General features: G+C 42.5%; 1 protein-coding gene across 1 annotated transcript in view; it reads right to left on the bottom strand.

The window, feature by feature from the left end:
* itga10 (integrin, alpha 10) overlaps window positions 1-17,116 on the bottom strand; it is a 32,508-nt gene extending 15,392 nt beyond the window's left edge. Inside the window, exons 1-7 of the mRNA XM_013139339.3 lie at window positions 16,172-17,116; window positions 9,974-10,085; window positions 9,783-9,892; window positions 9,548-9,636; window positions 7,759-7,873; window positions 7,394-7,521; window positions 4,292-4,440 (exon numbers count right to left, since the gene is read on the bottom strand). Coding sequence (XP_012994793.2) covers window positions 4,292-4,440; window positions 7,394-7,521; window positions 7,759-7,873; window positions 9,548-9,636; window positions 9,783-9,892; window positions 9,974-10,085; window positions 16,172-16,223 — 755 coding nt within the window. The 5' untranslated portion in view covers window positions 16,224-17,116. The remainder of the gene's footprint in view (window positions 1-4,291; window positions 4,441-7,393; window positions 7,522-7,758; window positions 7,874-9,547; window positions 9,637-9,782; window positions 9,893-9,973; window positions 10,086-16,171) is intronic.
* Window positions 17,117-20,317: the final 3,201 nt, after the last annotated feature.

Raw genomic sequence — 20,317 nt, 5'->3', positions numbered from 1 at the left:
ACTTAATATTGTCTCAAGACCATAAGTGCGTACATGTACATCCCCATTTTTTATCACTGTCAACTAAACCAGAATAACACAAAAATATTGTTACAGAAGTCGAGTTTCTAGCCTGTGAGAGAATGCGACGTAGTTATTTTCTCTTACATTTAGCTCTGTGTGTGTTTCTGGTAAATCTGCCAACATAAGCCGTTTACGTATTATATTATAAAGAGCTTGTTGAATGCGATATTTGATCAGACTAAAGGGTTTAGGAAAATACACAAAAACAACTGTTCGAGCAACAAACTAGTAACTCATGAGTTTGAGCTTTTTAAAAATTTGAGTGTTTTTTGTATACCTATGTAAGACTGTAAAACTTCAAACGGAATAGCTAATTTATCCTTGCTCTATGTCCATCTTTGGGCAATGTTATGTTAGCTTAGTACAAATTGCAAATCAAGGGGAAAATACATTTGACGAGTTAGATCCAAAGCTGAGAGGAAGAGTCATATCCAGAGTCTATAAAGAAAGGAACTGTGTATTGTAGACAACAAGTAAAACACACAATTGTGCAGTAATAAAAGGATGACCAAAAGGTCTGGCAAAGACAGAGGACAGAAAAAAGAAAGGGAGAGAGAGGGTATGGTTGGGCAGAGTTGGATTCTCTCCATCTAAATAAACAGCCGCCAGATAAAAGATAATATGCAATTAAGAGCACTACTCAAAGTGAAATAACATAGTCAGGAACAGAATTTGGGTGTGAGGGGGAGAGTGACTTAAACAATATGTTTATGCATGTATGTCTGCAGGCCTGCCTGTGTGTATTTATGTGCATGTGTGTGCGTGTGTGTGTATGTGTCTGTGTGTATGCATCTCCCAGAAATGAATGTGAATCACTGGGTGCCACATATTGGGTGTGAGAGATTGGGTGACACAGATAAGAAGAAACCCCCCATAATGACACAGAAACCAAAGGCATGATCTGGCCAGACGTGGCTGCATATGAGGCACACACACAGAAATGCATGCTAGTCATTATATACAGTTGGTCATTCATCAGTGCAGTGTTACCATGACACACAAACTGATAAAAGGATTTACAAAAACACATTGCCGCACCCTGTTTGTGTGGCAGTGACCTGTTTTGACCACTGGCCCGATTTGAGAATTGGGTATAACGCGTGCTAGCACTGGACAACACACACACACACACTCAGGCATGCACACACAGTGCCTAGTGCAGCCTGTGTTGGTGACCGCAGTCATTTTCAGGCGTAGCTCAAGCCGAAGCTAAATATAAAATACTGGTAAACCACAAGCGACGGCCTGTAGCCAGCTAGTTATACAGCAAGACAGATGGGAGGGGAGAGGAAGAGAGGGGAGAGACAGGAGTAAAGATGGGGAGGAGAAACAGAAAGGGGAGAGAGATGAGGAAAGACATGGCAGAGGCGGGAAAAGGAGAACGAGAGGGTAGGAGAGACAGGAGAAGAGAAATAGAAGAGTGTGAGAAAGAGGATATACGGGGGGGGGGGTTAGATGCAGGGGGTGAGAGAAGGGAAACGGGGAGAGTTGGGGTGGCAGTAATAAGGACAGAGAGAAGGAAGGGAGGAAAGATGAGAGGAGTAGGCAGAAGATGAAGAGAAATGAAATAAAAAGGTGGGAAGATGGAAAAGAGAGGAAACTATAGATCTCAACCAGGAATAAACGACCAATTACTGTGTCGCCGAGTCCCAATTCCCATACCTGATCTCTGACATTATCTCACACTGGTCACTTTAAAGCCCACACTTTGGTTGTCTGCTGCCAATGAACAACTCCCAAACTTTACACTTTCATTACACTTTAGGTCTTGTGATGAACGAACCTGCTGAGCATCAAATCATCTATATATGTCTTCTGCTGCCTGTAGTCTAATTTAATGACTATGCTAACTTATATAGTGTCGACTGAATTATTTTAAAATGGTTCATGGGATACTGGATGCTGAGCAGCATTCCAGGCCATGTTGTATTGGCTATCATAGTCACACCTGTCCAACTGAAAGTGATCACTGCGTCTCCATTTAAATGTAGTTTAATGTGCTATTTCCATGTATTTTACTGTAAGTAACCAACAGTCTAGGTACCAAAACTCATTTTGTTGTTTTAAAACAGACCCAGTGCCAGTGTTCTGGGCCTCGGAAGGAACGAATCAACACAAGAAACGTAATCAAAACTGAAGCATAAAAACCTGTGGTTCAGCATCCCACTCTCTTCTTCCACTCCTGATTCCCAGAGCTGCACACCTGTGGCTCTTCATCCTCCCCCTGACAAGGCCTGACTGGGAGGCCCAAAACAGGCCTTGACAAGAGGTGGAAGCAGAGCTGTATTCAAGAATAACAGCTGGGCTGCTTTCACGGGCCCCATTTGGCAGCCCCAGGTGATTCTCCTGGGGGCGTTGGCCCAACACTGATGCAGGAGAGGGTACGTTCTATTCATTTTATGTTATAGATTAAACTTTATTGTCACTGAACAGTACGGGTACAGTACAATGTGTACAGTTATGTGTGTTATTTGGAAATATTACATCAACTATTCAAACCGTGTATTTACAGTATCTGCTGGAGGCTGTAGTGTACATGATGTTGTTTCGTTGCATCTTTAGAAAAATCTGGATCACAACATTTCGGCAACATTTACTAGTCACCCGTGCCATTAAAGCACATTCAATTTGAGACGGAGAGACAGCCACTGAGTAATGAATAAAAAAAGCAGTGTGAAATCCACTAATAAAAAGGGGAGTGCATAAAACATGTCTAATGTGGTTGGGACACCATGTAAACCTGGGTATCAGAGAGGGAGTTTTATATTACAGAAAGATGGGGAGATCAGAGAAAACTATTTTGAGAGAAGAAGAAACAATAGGAAACAGGGGACCAACAAATAAAAATAATATTAAAGAGCAGTAGTAAGAATGAGAAAAACACATGAAAGAAAGGGAAAGTCAGTTGGGCTAATAGTAAGGTCTGGTTGCACTTACGCACTTTTATAGTCACAGACAGGAGTGTGTTCATGAATGTGTGTGTGTGTCATCGGGTGAGGTGCTTGGCACAGCTTGGCTACTGTCATTATAACACGCTGCTTTAGTCTCATACATCACTCTCATTTGGCCAATCATAGGTCTTAAACATTTCTGTAGGTGTGTGTTCGGTCATCAGGTGGAATAACATTAGGTACATCCCATAGCAGAGGAACCCAAGAAAGAAGACCTGGGATGAAACCATGGGACGAAACCATGAGATTAAACCATGGGATGAATCCATGGGATGAGTTTGTCCTCTCCTCAGCCCTCCATTGATATCTGACTCAACCTCTCCTTTCCTCAATTCAAAGATGCTACCCATTTCTGCTTTCGAAAAACCTGGAATAATTCTGTGTTCTATGTGCGTGTGTGTGTGCATGTTTCTGCAGCTGCACTGACTGTAGGAGCTGACCAAACTATACTACAGCGGTCACACCTGCACCACACCAAACTTCAACATGGGTAAACTCTGTTGTCTTTCATGTTTGTATAAATCTGTATTTTTGATGACTGACAGTACAACAGGTTCCATAACTGTTTGATCCAGAAGTCATGAACAACAGGGGTTAATAACATAAGAAAAACAAGGCTGGCTATTTTCAGTAGTTGGGGTGTTGTTTATGTAGGATAACAATCCACACTGACTTCCCTTTAAACATCCTTTTATCTACAGCTTTTCCACAGACTTCCCTGTAAACCACCTTTTATGGACTGCCTTTCAACTGACTTTGCTTTAAACTGCAATGTTCAAACGATCCAACCATTTACCTTACCTAAATGTGCTGGAAAACAGGAACTCTCCGATTACCTGTCTTGCTTAAGTGTGTGTGAGTGTGTGAGTGTGTGTGTGCGTGTGTTTGTGAGTGTGTGTGTGTGTGTGTGTGAGTGTGTGTGTGTATGACTGCCTTTCGAAAACATTCTAAATGAAATCCATGGGTGTTGGGACGGATGTGGCCTCTGCACTGTGTGAATTATTTAAATAAAAAAGGAATATCATTTTCAAAGCAGGATCTTTAGGACTAAAATATCAGGTTTCCATACTAGAAAGCTGTTTTTTTAGGTTTGGGTTAAGACATCTGACCCTTCTATACACCTCAGGAAGATTACACGAAGAAGGAAAGAAATAAAGAGAGGCAGAAAGAAATTTAAATCTAAAGTGAAAGGTGAGGGAAATATTGAAATATTAAAAGTTATTTTCGAAACGTTTCCCACCCAATAAAGAGGTTCTATTAATAATTGGCAGACGTACCAGCCCATGTGGATGGCGTATGCTGTGCGTGTCTCCCGCCCTTCCTGTCGGCTGATGTTCTTGGCTGCTTCGACCACCTCCTGTGTTGTCTGATAATCTCTCAGTGACCACTCATGGACTGCTACCTCGCCATACTGCAACACTCCCACCTGAAAAAAAATTCAGAGGGTTAGAAACACAACCATACACATTCACAGTGTTAAAAACACAACCATACACATTCAGAGGGTTTGAAACACAACCATACACATTCACACGGTTAAAAAAACACAACCATACACATTCAGAGGGTTTGAAACACAACCATACACATTCACAGTTTTAAAAACACAACCATACACATTCAGAGGGTTTGAAACACAACCATACACATTCACACGGTTAAAAAAACACAACCATACACATTCAGAGGGTTTGAAACACAACCACACACATTCAGAGGGTCTGAAACACAACCATACACATTCAGAGGGTCTGAAACACAACCATACACATTCAGAGGGTCTGAAACACAACCACACACATTCAGAGGGTCTGAAACACAACCACACACATTCAGAGGGTCTGAAACACAACCACACACATTCAGAGGGTCTGAAACACAACCACACACATTCAGAGGGTCTGAAACACAACCACACACATTCAGAGGGTCTGAAACACAACCACACACATTCAGAGGGTCTGAAACACAACCACACACATTCAGAGGGTCTGAAACACAACCACACGCATTCAGAGGGGTGTGACCACAACCATACACAATCAGAGGGTTGAAACACATACATAGTATACAGCATGAGTAGAATTGTTAGGTTTGATGATGAGTATGTGTTTAGGGTGAGCTGTCCCTTTAACTACCAACCCGTTTCCCACTGAGAACAGATGGTGTTGGGGAAATATGAGATTCCATGTAGAAACCATAAGTATTTCCGCTTTACCTCTCCTCGTCTACTAGTGCTACCACTACGCTACGACCCTCCTCCAAACCCCATTTTCCCCCATCTACCCCTCCTTTCTCCATTTTTTCTCCTTCTCCTTCACCTCTTCCCTCTTCTACCAAACTTCTAACCCTCCTCAACTGCTCCCCTTGTGTTTCCTGTCCCCCTCCCAAACCTGTAGCCTAGTTTATGTCCCCTCCCAAACCTCTAGCCCAGTTTATGTCCCCCTCCCAAACCTCTAGCCCAGTTAATGTCTCCCTCCCAAACCTCTAGCCCAGTTTATGTCCCCCTCCCAAACCTTTAGCCCAGTTTATGTCCCCCTCCCAAACCTCTAGCCCAGTTTATGTCCCCCTCCCAAACCTCTAGCCCAGTTTATGTCCACCTCCCAAACCTCTAGCCCAGTTTATGTCCCCCTCCCAAACCTCTAGCCCAGTTTATGTCCCCCTCCCAAACCTCAAGCCCAGTTTATGTCCCCCTCCCAAACCTCTAGCCCAGTTTATGTCCCCCTCCCAAACCTCTAGCCCAGTTTATGTCCCCCTCCCAAACCTCTAGCCCAGTTTATGTCCCCCTCCCAAACCTCTAGCCCAGTTTATGTCCCCTCCCAAACCTCTAGCCCAGTTTATGTCCCCCTCCCAAACCTCAAGCCCAGTTTATGTCCCACTCCCAAACCTCTAGCCCAGTTTATGTCCCACTCCCAAACCTCTAGCCCAGTTTATGTCCCCCTCCCAAACCTCTAGCCCAGTTTATGTCCCCCTCCCAAACCTCTAGCCCAGTTTATGTCCCCCTCCCAAACCTCAAGCCCAGTTTATGTCCCCCTCCCAAACCTCAAGCCCAGTTTATGTCCCCCTCCCAAACCTCTAGCCCAGTTTATGTCCCCCTCCCAAACCTCTAGCCCAGTTTATGTCCCCTTTGCATTACTCCAGCCATTCATTCTTATCATACTGACAACTTTGTTTCAATACAAAGCACAGACTTAGACATGTAATCACTATTTTTGTAGCATTAAGCTGAGCAGACACTACTACGCCACTATTTATAGGAATATGGATGTTCTCATATTCATCAATGTTCGTTTTAAATCTTTCATTACGTCCATCCACAGTTCAAGTATCATGTTGTCGTACAGTGTTGTTATACAGTGTTGTGGTAGCATGTTGTCGTATCATGTTGTTGTACAGTGTTGTCCTACAGTGTTGTGGTAGCATGTTGTCGTATCATGTTGTTGTACAGTGTTGTCCTACAGTGTTGACATAGAGTATTGTCATACACTGTTGTCATACAGTGTTGTGGTAGCATGTGGTCGTATCATGTTGTTGTACAGTGTTGCCCTACAGTGTTGTGATAGCGTGTTGTCGTATCATGTTGTTGTACAGTGTTGTCCTACAGTGTTGTGATAGCGTGTTGTCGTATCATGTTGTTGTACAGTGTTGTCCTACAGTGTTGACATAGAGTATTGTCATACAGTGTTGTCATACAGTGTTGTGGTAGCATGTGGTCGTATCATGTTGTTGTACAGTGTTGCCCTACAGTGTTGTGATAGCGTGTTGTCGTATCATGTTGTTGTACAGTGTTGTCCTACAGTGTTGTGATAGCGTGTTGTCGTATCATGTTGTTGTACAGTGTTGTCCTACAGTGTTGACATAGAGTATTGTCATACAGTGTTGTCATACAGTGTTGTGGTAGCATGTGGTCGTATCATGTTGTTGTACAGTGTTGCCCTACAGTGTTGTGATAGCGTGTTGTCGTATCATGTTGTTGTACAGTGTTGCCCTACAGTGTTGTGATAGCGTGTTGTCGTATCATGTTGTTGTACAGTGTTGCCCTACAGTGTTGTGATAGCGTGTTGTCATTGCCTTCCTTGTTTTGGTCTGACATGCTGTATGCCTTAGGGACCTTCTCACACAAACTTGGACTAAATAATCGACATGTCAGATGCTAGCATGCTAGTGCCCACGTCCTGGTTCGAACCCGAGTTATGTGGATTATCACAAAAATGTGTCTGTGACAGCAATTTTTTTTTTTAGAATAGTGTATTCCCGTACAGGGTTATAAGTAGCAGGGAAACACAACCCACAACCCTCAGGCGAGGCATTGGCTCATGGCTCAGACATGGCTCGGTCAATAGAACGTCCCATCCAACCACCAGCATTGTCTACAATACCTGCATCTGTTCTGGGCTGATGTGGAACTTGCTGAGGATGTTACTGAGGAAGTTTTGGACTTGGTACCAGGGATAGATACTGTTAGAGCCATCCAGAACTATCACTATGTCCATGTATGTAGCACACCCTGAAACATGAAAAGACACACAGGAATGTTTTACTGAGTCCATAATGGAATAGTAAAGTACAAAAGACCCACATTAACCCCAAAACCCAATAAAATGAACCCTTGTGTAACAGAGCACTCACCACTCTGCTGTGATGTGTGCATGTGCTTGCAAATAACCATAACCTACTCTTTCTGTCTATCTGTGTGTTTTTGTTATTACTGTGTGTGTGTGTGTGTGTGTGTGCGCGCGGTTACTTTGCGCTGTAGGGGCGATGGTCTCTCTGGGTTCCAAGTCATCACTGACAGAGGTACAGATTCCGGTACTGAAGACTGACGTGCCACACTCTTGAGACCACAGAGGAGCACACGCCTGGAAAACACACGGGGGGGGGGGGGGTAGTTACTGCCGCTCCTGTAAAGGTAAAACCCACACAACCCTTATATGGCCCAGTGACAGCCATTAGACTAGGACAGATTTGACCTCACGCTGGGCTTTCTGTCACCGCTACTGAACACCAATAAACACCACCAGATTGACTGAAGAAGATCGTAACCAAAAAAGAGAGAAAGGGAAAGCAATAGAGAGACTGAGAGGCCAAAGAGAGAGCGAGAGAGCGAAAAGAGAGAGAGAGAGGACGGGGGTGATTGGTGGAGTCTGCAAAAGAGGAAAGAAGAGTGGGTCAAGCAAAAGCATATCATTGTTCTTTGGGAACAGAGAAAAATAAATAAGGGGAGCGAGAGAGCGATGGACAGGGTGAAAAAGTTGTTGACGTGTTGGCAGTTGTCATGAGTATTTTAACAGAGCTGGAACACAGCAGACCAATAAAGCCATAGAAACCCAATTGTAGTGAAAGGGTTAGGGCAGAACAGTCACATAAAAATATTTATGTCTTCAAAGCATATTATTCAGCCTAAAAACCAAAGAAGAAAATGGGGGTGGTTTGAGGAAGGAGAGTACTGCTCACAAACAAGACAGAAGAGAGAAAGAGAGAAGGATGGGCGGTTAAAATGGGAAGGACAGAGAAGGTGAGGGGGGTAAAAGCTAAAGGGGGAGGAAAGAGAAAGTTGTGGGTGGCTAAAAGGTAAAGGGGGAAGAGAAAAAAGGTGGGCAGGGGAGTGAAGGGGAAAGGGGGAGGAACAGGAAAACATCCTGGTTTAGAACACCCTGTCATTACCAACAGCCCCACCACAGCTAGAGACACACAGACAGAGGGAGGGATGGAGAGAGAGGGAGAGAGAGGGAGAGAGGCAGAGGGGGAGGAAGAGGGAGGGAGGGAGAGAGAGAGAGAGAGAGAGAGAGGGAGGGAGGGGGAGGGAGAGGGAGGGATGGAGAGAGAGGGATGAGAAGAAGAGAAAAGAGGGCAGAGGGTGAGAGGTGCTATGGCTTTTGGTAGGCCTGTCATTACAAAGGGCCAGATATGAATTCCAATCCTGTTTTAGACTCAACCACGTGGATTAACAAACGCACACTCACAAGTGAACAACCTGGCGTTAGTGAACTATGTTTGACTCGGCTTCTAGAGTACACACACAGGAGGGTGTGCTAGCTGGCACAGACACCCAGTAATTCCACTGTAACCCCAGTGACCTCAGAACTGGAGAGATCTGGATCAGAGGGTTCTGCCAAGACAGCGTGGATCTGTGTGTGTGCTTGAGTCTATGGTAAGAAAAGGTGACAGGAGAGATCTGGATCAGAGGGTTCTGCCAAGACAGCGTGGATCTGTGCGTGTTCTTGAGTCTGAGACGGGATTTCTGAACTATCCAAGTTCTACAAACAAACACACAGACTTAACTCATGTAAAAACCTTTTTGAAACATGGGAGCTCCCAGCTAATGTAATAGTCGCGGGTCGTTACGGCCATGCATCCAACCAACGAATCCCAAGTCGTCTACACACCAGTGATCTGGTTGGCACTCCGTTTTAAATGAGATAGAAGGAAAAGCTTTCCAATCTCAGGCAATGTTATTCAGCATGAGGATTAGTAGTAGGTCATTCACTCAACCCCCTCAGAATGTCATGCAGGCAGAAGAACAGCGAACGTACCAGGAATCCATCAGGTGAGTCTGGACTAAGAGTCATTCCTAGGTGGGAGTTCTTCAGGTTTCTAGATATGTTGTGAAACGCTCTCTCACCTGAGATGGAAAGACAAGTAGACGGGGAGGAATCATTGAATCTCCTCTAGACAACGTCTATGGCCAGTTTCCTGATTTCAATCACCATTGTTATAGTTGGGATGAGTGTAGGGGCAGCTGATCCTGGATCTGTGTTTCTCACTTACCCAGGTTGACTTTTGTGCAATTGGAGTTACTCTCATCTTCCACAAGACATTTGTACACATCTCCTCTCCTGTTATTGAGCGGGCCATCCCAAGGAGCACCAACCAGCATACTAGATCACACACACAGCTAGTCAGGTAAGAGATGAACACACACGCGCACACACACACACACACACAGAGTTGGCACTTACGATTTCTCTCCCTCGTTTTCATGCTGTAGTACAGAAAAACCAAATAAGGCCTCTTCTGGACCGGTGAAGATACGGGGGCGCTTTATGTCGATGTTGAAACTCTCACACAACCCTGAGGGGACACGGCAGAATGGGGTTACAGAGAGGGTGGAACCTGGTGGGGGTGTGGGGGGGGGGGGGCGGGGGGGGGGGGGGGTTGTCAGCGCATAGTGAGTCGGTAAGATCTTCATGCAACTTTTTTGCAAAAGGCTAAACCAGGTCCATACACAGACATCACACCAACCTGGCAAAGCCCCGTTCTGCAGAGCACATCCCATAATAAGTCATGTTTAATCCAAAAGGGGGTTGGGAGGTAACCAAAGACAACCTTTGAGGAAAAAAGGGAGTTGGGTGTAGGGGAAAAGGAGAAGTAATAGAGCGGGGGGATAAGGAAGGGTGTGTTATAAAAACGATGGTGCATAGTAGCTCCCTGTTATGACATACAGAGCTGCCCTTTATACAGACAGAGAGTGGAGAAGGAGAGAGGACGCTAGGAGAGAGGGAAAGACAGACTATGTACAGTAGAACCAGAACTAGGAATGGTGGAAGAATCGTTCATTGACTCTCTCAGGGGAGGTGTGTGACTGAGAAAACATACATGGAAACACACCGGCCAACTGTCAGAATGTCCCACACTACACGCTCTGTGATGACTTCACTGAAAGAGAGGAGGCGTGTGGAAGCTACCATTCTGAAGCAGATTCCCAGACAGCAGAGCGATTTAGAAACTAGTTTGGATATAAGCATGCTGTTGTGTTTACCAGCCTAACCCACACTAGAACCCCAAACACAGATTTGATACCAGGACACTCAGACCATGTGTGCAGAACAGCTGGCTGGTGTCTTCATGGACATCTTCATCCTCTCCCAGACCATCCATCTGGTTTCAAGAAGACCAGCATGGTCCTGGGGCGCAAGCGTGCCAAGGCGCATCTGTCAACATGACATCATCCAGTAGCGCTCACATTTGCAGCGATGACGTGCATAGAAAGCCTATTCACAGCTCACATGAACACCTTCTTGACCCACTACCATTTGAGCCTTTGGAAAGAACCAAACAGGCCGTCCTCTCCTCAACTGTACAAGAGGAATAACAAAGTGAAAATGCAGCCCAATGACTACAGCTCAGCGTTCAACACCATGACCCACTCCAAGCTCATCACTAAGCTCAACGTTACCATCAGGTTTGCAGATGACACCACAGTAGGACGTCTGATCTCCAATGATGACGAGACTGGCTAAAGAGGGGTGGTCTGGGACTTGGCAAGGTGATGCCAGAAGGACAATCAATCCCTGAACTTCAGCACAACAAAGGAGCTGATCACGGAACAACAGAAAAGGGAGGGGTGAGAACATCCCGTTTCCAGATCAACTCGACTGTAGTGGAACAGGTGTAGCGCTTGTTCCAAACAAACGTGGTCCATTCACACACCCAGACAGTTGTGAAGAAAGCATGTTAGTGCCTCTTCCCCCTCAGAAGTCCCAGTCATCCAACATTTCTACACAACAGCCTATCTGAGGACGGCCCTGTTAGGACCAAAGCCTTCCAAGCCAACGACTACTCTACATACCACCTCACAGCAGGCTTGGGATGCAGTACTAGTGACGGCCACCTGTATCTGTTACCCTAGCTCTTATTGAATACAAACACAAATTAGGAGCTACACACACACACACACACACACACTCACACACACATACACCGCACAAACACACCCCAGCATAACATTCACACACGTCTACTGATCTTCAGACGAATAACTTAGTTGTCAGTCTCATATCAGTGATGGTCTGTTCTTTTCTAGTAAGATGGCCTTACCTTTTGTGTACTACTACTACTAATAATACATTATATTTATATAGCGCTTTTCAGGGAACCAAAGATGCTGTACAAATTTAACAGGAACAGAAACAAACAAAAACCAAAAATTATGGGATTAGGACATTTTATGGTATGTGTAGACAATAATTTGACATCGGCCGAATAAAGTAACAGGTAAAAAGGGTCTTGGTCAGGGAGGTGACCATAACCCAATGGACACTCTAACAGAACTTCTGAAGATATGTTTGAACTGGCCAGGACTGGCAAGGACAACCATCTCTACAGAACTTCATCAATCATGGAGAGTCGTATACTTTTTATTTACCACTTAACTTATGAACTGTACACTTTGTTTATTTCAACTGACTGATTTGCATATGAACTGTAAGTCACTAAAAAAAGTCACTAAAAAAAATAAAAAATATTCAGAATAACTGGGAAAAGCTAGCGAGTGACTTGAATGGTCATGGGTAACTTTGCAGTGTGAAGAAGATGTTATCTTTAACTACAGCCTCTTGACCTAGCTAAACTTGAACAAATGATATTTGGCCAGCTCTATCACTTCAGTTTTGTCATCTACCTTTACTCTTTTTGTGGTCACTGATGTTAGCTAACTGGCTATCATTACCTTTGGCTGACTCGCTCAGCAAAAGTGAACCAGAGATGGAGGCAAAAAGGGGTCCTACCCAATACTAGATTGGGGTACCAAATAAAGTGCCTTGTGAGTGTCGTTTTCCTTTTCAATTGTTTAAATTAAATTAAGACTGTTAAAGAGCTTTACTCTGCAGGAATGATGTGAGAATAATATATATAACAGAATGGTGTGGGTGTATAGTAGTCATCCAAAATGTTAACGCTCATCTTTCTTAAGAATGCGCGCTGGCCAGGTCAAGTGCCCCAGGAGGATGATGTCATCTTACTGACCTTTTTTTAAAATGGTCATAATAATATACACACTCCCCACACACACACACACACACACGCTACATCTCATTCTCTTACTCACCACTATGTCCTGTTCCTGTCTCTATCAGTCCCTGGTGAGGCACCGGGCAGGAAGAGAGTGGGAGTATGTAGGTAGAAAATAGAGAAAACCAGTGAAGAGCAAGAGTGATGGTGAGAGATGGGACAATGAGAGAAACAGAAAGAGAGACTGGGAGGACAGTGTACAGGAGGAGGTCTGAGGAGGTCTGAGGAGGGAAACCGGGACAGGAGAGGAAAGACAGAAAGAGGGATAGAGAGGGGGTGAGGAAGGAAAGAGTACAAGAGAAGGTACCCTGCCAAACACACACACACACCTGTGTTCTACATCTTAGTAAAGCATAACAGGCAAGCTAATAGTCCTGGGATGCCTGGTTAACACACTAGGGGAGGCCTGTTCAAACCATCATCACACACACACACACACACACACACACACAAACGTGCACTAAATGCATTAGTCAAACAGGTGATGAAGTGTATTACAGGCTAACCACAAACAGCTTCTGACTATGTTCAAACAGCTTCTGACTATGTTCACTTTCCAGTTGTAAAAAAACATGTTCATGAATGATATAGAGAAACAGATTGAAAAAATAAATGTTACTTCCACACTCTTCTATTTCTGGTGGCTACTGCCTATTAATTATATAAAGATTCATACAGAAACACAGACTTATTTACTGGGTATGACTATGAAATGTTGTTGTCTCCAAATATACTTGATATGATTGTGATGTATCGTCTCACCTTGCTAGCTTAAAGAGGATCAACAGTCAAGCAATTTGAATTGATCTTCCAAAAGATCTTCCAAAAACACAAAGGGGTCTCAAACTGTCCAAATGTACCATTTCAGACATTTAGAAGACACTCTAAGCCAGAGCGATCTACAGAAACATCCTGTCTTGAGTTACACCAACAATCCCAATCCCAATTTTGTTCAGATGTGCAACAGGTAGTTTGGAGAAGGGAAGGCACTGTCAGTCTGGATGGGCTGGAACACAATCACTGAATCATTGCCAAGACGGGCCTTTTTGGAAGGAAAGAGGTTTCAGGTGCATGATCATGTGACTGCTGTTCGACTTTAAGATGAAGTTACAAACAAATTCTACTGAACAAAAATACAAATGCAACCTGAGAAGGGTGAATAATAGATCCCTGAAATGCACACAGAACTCTATTCCCAGTGATGGAAAGACCATGGATTACAAGCTAATTCATTTCAATTGAATGATTCCTTTATTTGATCTGTAAATCAGAAAAATCATTAAAACTGTCGCATGTTGCACTTATATTTCTGTTCAATACACCATGTATTTTCTTTATTCAGTATACAGCATAGACATCTGAACACTCCAGGATCATCATGCAGCACATGATATTACCTTGGAGTAAGATAGAAATCCTAAAAGTTGAGCTTTATGGCGGTGATAGAGGAGCCTGATCATAGCATATCTGAATTCTTTTCTTGGCCACTTTCAAAACCGCAATGTGGCATTTTACTCTGTACTTATCGAACTATGTAAACTTCTGGTAAAAACACAGTGGACGTTTCTATTCTCTCCTGCCTTCTGACAGAAGCCAGTGTGTGAGGTGCTACGGTAGAGGTAACATGAAGGGGTCAGGATGTGGGGGAGTCAATGTTATCAAGATTCCGGTTATTTTAACGGAAATGCCCTTTTACTATAACTCAAGCGTCAAGGTGCATTTTGGAGAAATGAAAAGGCACAAAATTCCCTTCAACAAGGGCTAAATATGGTTGCTATAATCTTGGCTCCAAATCTTGACCCCAAAAAATTTGATAATTGTACTCAATTCTAGCCTCTCTACACTGATTTCAAGATTTTACTTTCACCACTTACTTTCCTCTTACCTAGCTTTGTAATTGTAAGCAAAAAATTGTTTAACATAATTAATGTGTCCTATTAACAAAACGATATATATATATATATATATATATATATATTACCGTATTATGTTATTTTTCTGAATATTTGAATATTGAAATGAGATCCAGGTCACTCCAGCTCTCCCATGCTGTTCCTGAGAGGTGCCGTGGCGTCACACTTGACATGAGTGGAGTCGAGTCGCTGATAAGATCTGTCTGTCCAGACAGAATTGCCTGTATATGTTATATTTCTTTAACAAACTCTCCTGTTGACATACAAAATGTTTATGGTCAACTGTGATTTGTGATGCATGAATGCTCATGGCTAGACAGTATTGCACGGCATATTGTTACTGTTACAGCAACAACACAGACCTAAAAACGTAAATTGATCTGAAAATAAGCTTGAATCTTTTCACGTTTTCTTGCATGTATCAGAGCTGCACCAGTAAAACTCTGACTTTGTCTCATTGCTTTGAAAACCCCCTGCATCCCACCACCTCACACAGCTGAGCATGTCATTTACTGTACACAGGTTTATACAACAAAATATAGTGGCTTGAATGTTATTAGATACTTTAAGGAAAATATATTGTAGTGTAAATAGGCATTCCTAATAAGAACATAAGTACACCCCCTGGAAAGATGTATTTTCTCATTTCCAGCTACAGTCATTGATTAACCCAGGGTAACCCAATTCATCAAATCCCACAAAATAATTCAACTCTGAACCCCATTTATGCAAAATAAATGAACCCAAACTTCTGAGTGCGGGAAAGATTAGCATCTAAATTAATTATAACACAAAATGGCTAAAATTAGAATCAGGTGCACCAAAACATTATTAGAAAATGACTAGGGGAATGTCCAGACTTCGATGAGGATTTTATATGTTTGGTCCTAACCATAGTGTGTGATAACACATGGACCCAAACCATTTATTGGGGCAGTGGTTATGGTGTTTCTCGGTGGATTGGCTATTAAGTGCTACATCATGTTGATGTAATATTCTCCCAATCCTTTGAAATCTGGACATATGAATGCTGTTGGAACATCTAAAGTTCTGGGAAAGTTCTCATTGACATTACAGGACAAATAGTGCCAAAACATAAGAAAAAGGTTCTCAGAAGGTCATCGTTAAGATAGAATGTTACCTTAACTTACAAATAATGGACACTCAAACATCCAGGGTGCTAAAAAAAACAAAAAAACTTTCTCCCACCCTAGAATAGTTACCTGGGGTAGATCTAACTGAGGGTGACCCTAGTAGCTAGGGGTTGTTCAACAGGTTTATGTACATATCAGGATGTACTGCAGGGCACTGGTTCGCTGTAAAATAGTGATCAAGACTTCTTGGCAGACGCAAAAATGCCCTAAACAATATGAGGATGCTTACACTGGAAAATGCACATTTATAACACGCATAGCCTAATATGCAAAAGTAACGTAAAATGTCAACGAGACGTACCTTTGAGGAGAACTACCAACATGAGTGACAGCAAATATTTGTGCAGCTCCATTTGTCAAATGAAAGGAAGGACTTCGCGTCGTCTATTTTCTGTTCCTTACATGGGCTTTATTCCGTAGAGTTTGTTGAATGGGAATGCTCCGGCAAAACAGATTACACAAGTTCTTTCTATCCATAAAATGCGTAACGCAGTTCAAGCAGCATCGCTCTAGCGCGTGTTATGGTAATCGATGTGTTGCTCGCAGCAGTCCTCCTAATGGTATTGATGAAAAAACTACTATGGTCTCTGGCTGTAACAGCTATCAAATGAAACTGTTTTTATAACTTAACAGAGGTTGCTTAAGTTTTATTTTATTTTCGTCAAATTGCCTACTTGAGGTTTGTATTATTTATAACGGTTAATCAAACCTTTCAAGGCCTCAATACGAGCCATGACTTCTTAACTCAAATTGCGCTCTTGACACATTTGAAATGTCTAATTATGATCGTGTTCCGCTGATCTAAGCTCAAAACAACACCCGCTCTGACGATCAAAAGATCCAAATGTGTGTAAACCGTCTGTAGGCTAATATGCGCTTCACAAAACATCAAAACATGTTTTGATTGCATCCAAGAAAACAAAGCCCCGTCATCAATTAGAATGTCCACTTTTCTGCGCCCGAATTGTCTTCCTGGGTTGAAATTCAAAAAATAAAATCCAATAAATTACGCAATTCATCTCAACCGTTTGGGGGAGATTAAAGTTAAAATTGTGTTGACAATTTCTATGTTTAAATTTTCATACTTGATGTTTATATCACTAACGTTCGTTGTTCTTCCAAGTTGATAACATTATTCGTCTTAATAATGAAATTCCAACCCTTAGCGCACATAAGGATTAATGAAAGAGCGCTTTTATTTTAGAGCGACGAGACCTCTTCCTTACGCGTTCTTCCAATCGGCTTCTTTAAGCGCTCACGGTTCGCATTTTTAAATCCCAAACCACACTTGCTTCATCCATCCCTCTTACGCTCTCTCTCTTTCTCTCTCACTCTCACTCTGTTTTTCTGTTTTTCTCTTTAATCAGTCCCCTTTTCCATCTAAATATATTATTAGTCTTCTCAGTTTTTTGGACTAACTCAAGTTTGTTTAATTGGACAAACTTTATGCATGTTTGTAACTTGTGAAGAGATGTGAGCTATGGTTGAGAGGATATCATTTTAAACACAAAGATAACTTTTGTAGAAATTCTACCAGCTCCAGAGACAGGAATAATCACAAAATATCTTTATTTGAGCCCACAACTAGAATTCACAATCAGGAAAGACGTTTGAATTAGTAACTCCAAGCTGACCACTGAAGACTCTAGGTTCAAGATTTGGTGAGTGGCTGGGAAACTCCATGGGCGATGTGTCAACGGCAGGGAATTCCTGGCCCATCACAGTCCGGTAACTCCCTTAGGCGGCTTGGGCACATGTGAAACTAACTAAGGTCATCAGGTGAGTGTGCCCCTGTTAATCCAGGTGACTTCCTTGTTGGACAGACAGTGCAAATCTTGGGACTCCTTTCAATCTGTCAGTGCCGCAGACACAATTGGATAAAACTAACTATTTATATGTTATATATTTCTAAATGAAGTATTTCATGATTTGTCATTGTCATTGTCATTGTTAGATGGTTTGTCACAGTGAATGTAATCTTTGGGCCAAGATAATCTCTAATCGTTTCTTCTAATCTCTGAAACATAAAAGTCTTGCATTACATGATCAGCTACTTAATATTACTCTGTTATATTGACTCTACCTACAGGAGATCGTTTTTCTTTAAACAGCCATTATATATTTTAAACAGCAATTATATAGCTTGACAATCAGAATATATAAGAAATCTTACATTTAAGTACATTTAATTGTTCAAAGAAAAAAAAAATAATCCTAATCAAGAAATCAATGTTTTTCTCTACAGCTTGTCACAGTTTTTGACACCCTGTATTTAATAATTTGTGCCTTGTCTCCTTGCCAAGGCAGCCCTTTATGTTGGCCTGCAATCTGAAGTCCATGTTCTGTCAAGCTGCCTGTTGGTAAAAGCTCGACCCATGGAGAGGTCAGGTGAGTAGAACACCTGCAAAATCAACACATCTGCTGGCCCCCTGTACAATATCTGGTGTATCCAAGATTGTATTTAGAAATCCCGCCTTCACCCGCTTTTACCCAGGCTTCTCTGACAACAGAACTATTTTCTTCTCTGTGATAACTGAACCAGGAAACGCTTAGGGGTATAGAAGGGTCAGAGGTTGTAACCTAAACCTAAAGAAACAGCTTTCACGTATACACTAGACACGTGATATTTTAATTCTAAAATCCTTTGCAAATTAAATTCCTTGCTCTCAGGGCCACACCCGTACCAGCAGGCCATGGCTTTGATTTAGACCCCTGTGTTTTTAAAAGCAGACACACACACAATGGTTTATAATCAGCACCCAAATATTTATTCCTATTCAATGACCCTAACTTAACCCCAACAATAACCCCAAACATCTTACCTTAAGCCTTAAAATAATCATAGCTGCCAAAACCTATTTTCTATTTAATTTCAAAGATATTTTAGAATATTTCAATGCATGTCATCTTTTATTGGACAAAAAATTGGTGATAGAGAGAGCAGAGAGTTTTTGCTAACAGAGCCGTAGGTCTGAATTCAATCTCTTGTTATTCGGTATGAAGACATTGATCTTGGGAAGTATCATTATTCAGAACAGGGAGCTATTTGAAAGTTCTTCGACTCTCCCTGAAGTTCTCTGATCTCCTGGTTCAGACTGACTGACCACTGACCACAGTTCATTATTATTTTAGTCTCCCCATGCTTAGAACCTTGTCATTATACTGCTACCACGCCGTGTAGTTTTGGCCTACCTGTCACAATAAACAATTCTAATTGCAAGTTCATTATGCAACCAACTATTTGTTCATGAAATTCCACGTTTTTCCAATTCTTTTTTCCCACCTCACTGAGTTCTTTGTTGCATGTACAGAACACCGTAATTGAGTAAGAGCCACCGTCCCACCAGTGGATGGCGCTGTTCTCTAACACATCTTGTACATTTCTCTAATTCTTGGATTTGGATTATGTTGATCCTTGACACTGATCTAAGGCGTGTGTAGCACTTCTCCCCTTATGGTTAAGGTTAGGATTTGTGAGTTGATCCTTCATGTGTGCCTAGGGGCAGTGTCGACTGTTGTTTGTACTGTGGCGTTGGTGGTGGTCACTAAGTATCTAATGTCACTCCTAAATCAACTCTAAACCACGTGGTACCAACAGAAGCATAAATGCCCTCAGGCCCAGATCTTCAGGATCAGCTTAACCTTCCCAAATCCTAAACTCTACCATATGGCAATTCACAAGTCTGTGTCTACTGCAACATCATTCTACTATAGTAGTCTAGTCAGGTGAATATAGTGTGTATGGAACTATACCACCCTACTCTTCTTCTTCTTCATTTCTCTAGGCATGTTGTTCCTCCTCTTTCCTCTTTGCCTTGGAGTGCAGGGGGCATGTGATCATGAGAACAGTTCTGCAGGTCAAAACAACAACACACTCAGACACACACAATGTGGTGCGTAACACATTTTATTATGTATTACACACATACATTTGCACACACACTGTAATAAAATGCATGTACACACAAACACACACGCACACACATGCATACACACACATTAACAGTGATCCATATTTGCACTTCAGAGGTGTGTGCGAAGTTTACCAGACTGGCAGTTAACTGGCTGGGATTCCCTGACTTATGCAATTAGGTGGAATGAGTTAGCATACAAATTCACACACTCACACACCCAGACTCACACACTCAGATTCACACGCAACCAGTCTCCAAGCCTCCCAATACACAGCCACATATTCCTACACAGGTAGAACCACTGTCAGAGCCAAATAAAACACTCTGCCATGAATTTTTAAGCTTTGATGTGACAGAGCTAACTGCTGTTGTACAGTAAGCCCTAGTGATACAAAGGTGAGAGATGGAGCAAAAAAGAGAGAGATGGGAAGAGTGAGAGAGAGATGGAGAAACAGAGATTGGGAGAGAGATAGAGAGAGAGAGATGGAGAGAGATGGAGAGAGAGAGAGAGAACACACTACTGTCAGACATGA

Source organism: Esox lucius, chromosome 20 (assembly GCF_011004845.1).
Source record: "Esox lucius isolate fEsoLuc1 chromosome 20, fEsoLuc1.pri, whole genome shotgun sequence".
Taxonomy (NCBI): Eukaryota; Metazoa; Chordata; class Actinopteri; order Esociformes; family Esocidae; genus Esox; species Esox lucius.
This window is presented reverse-complemented; position numbering and strand designations above follow the sequence as displayed.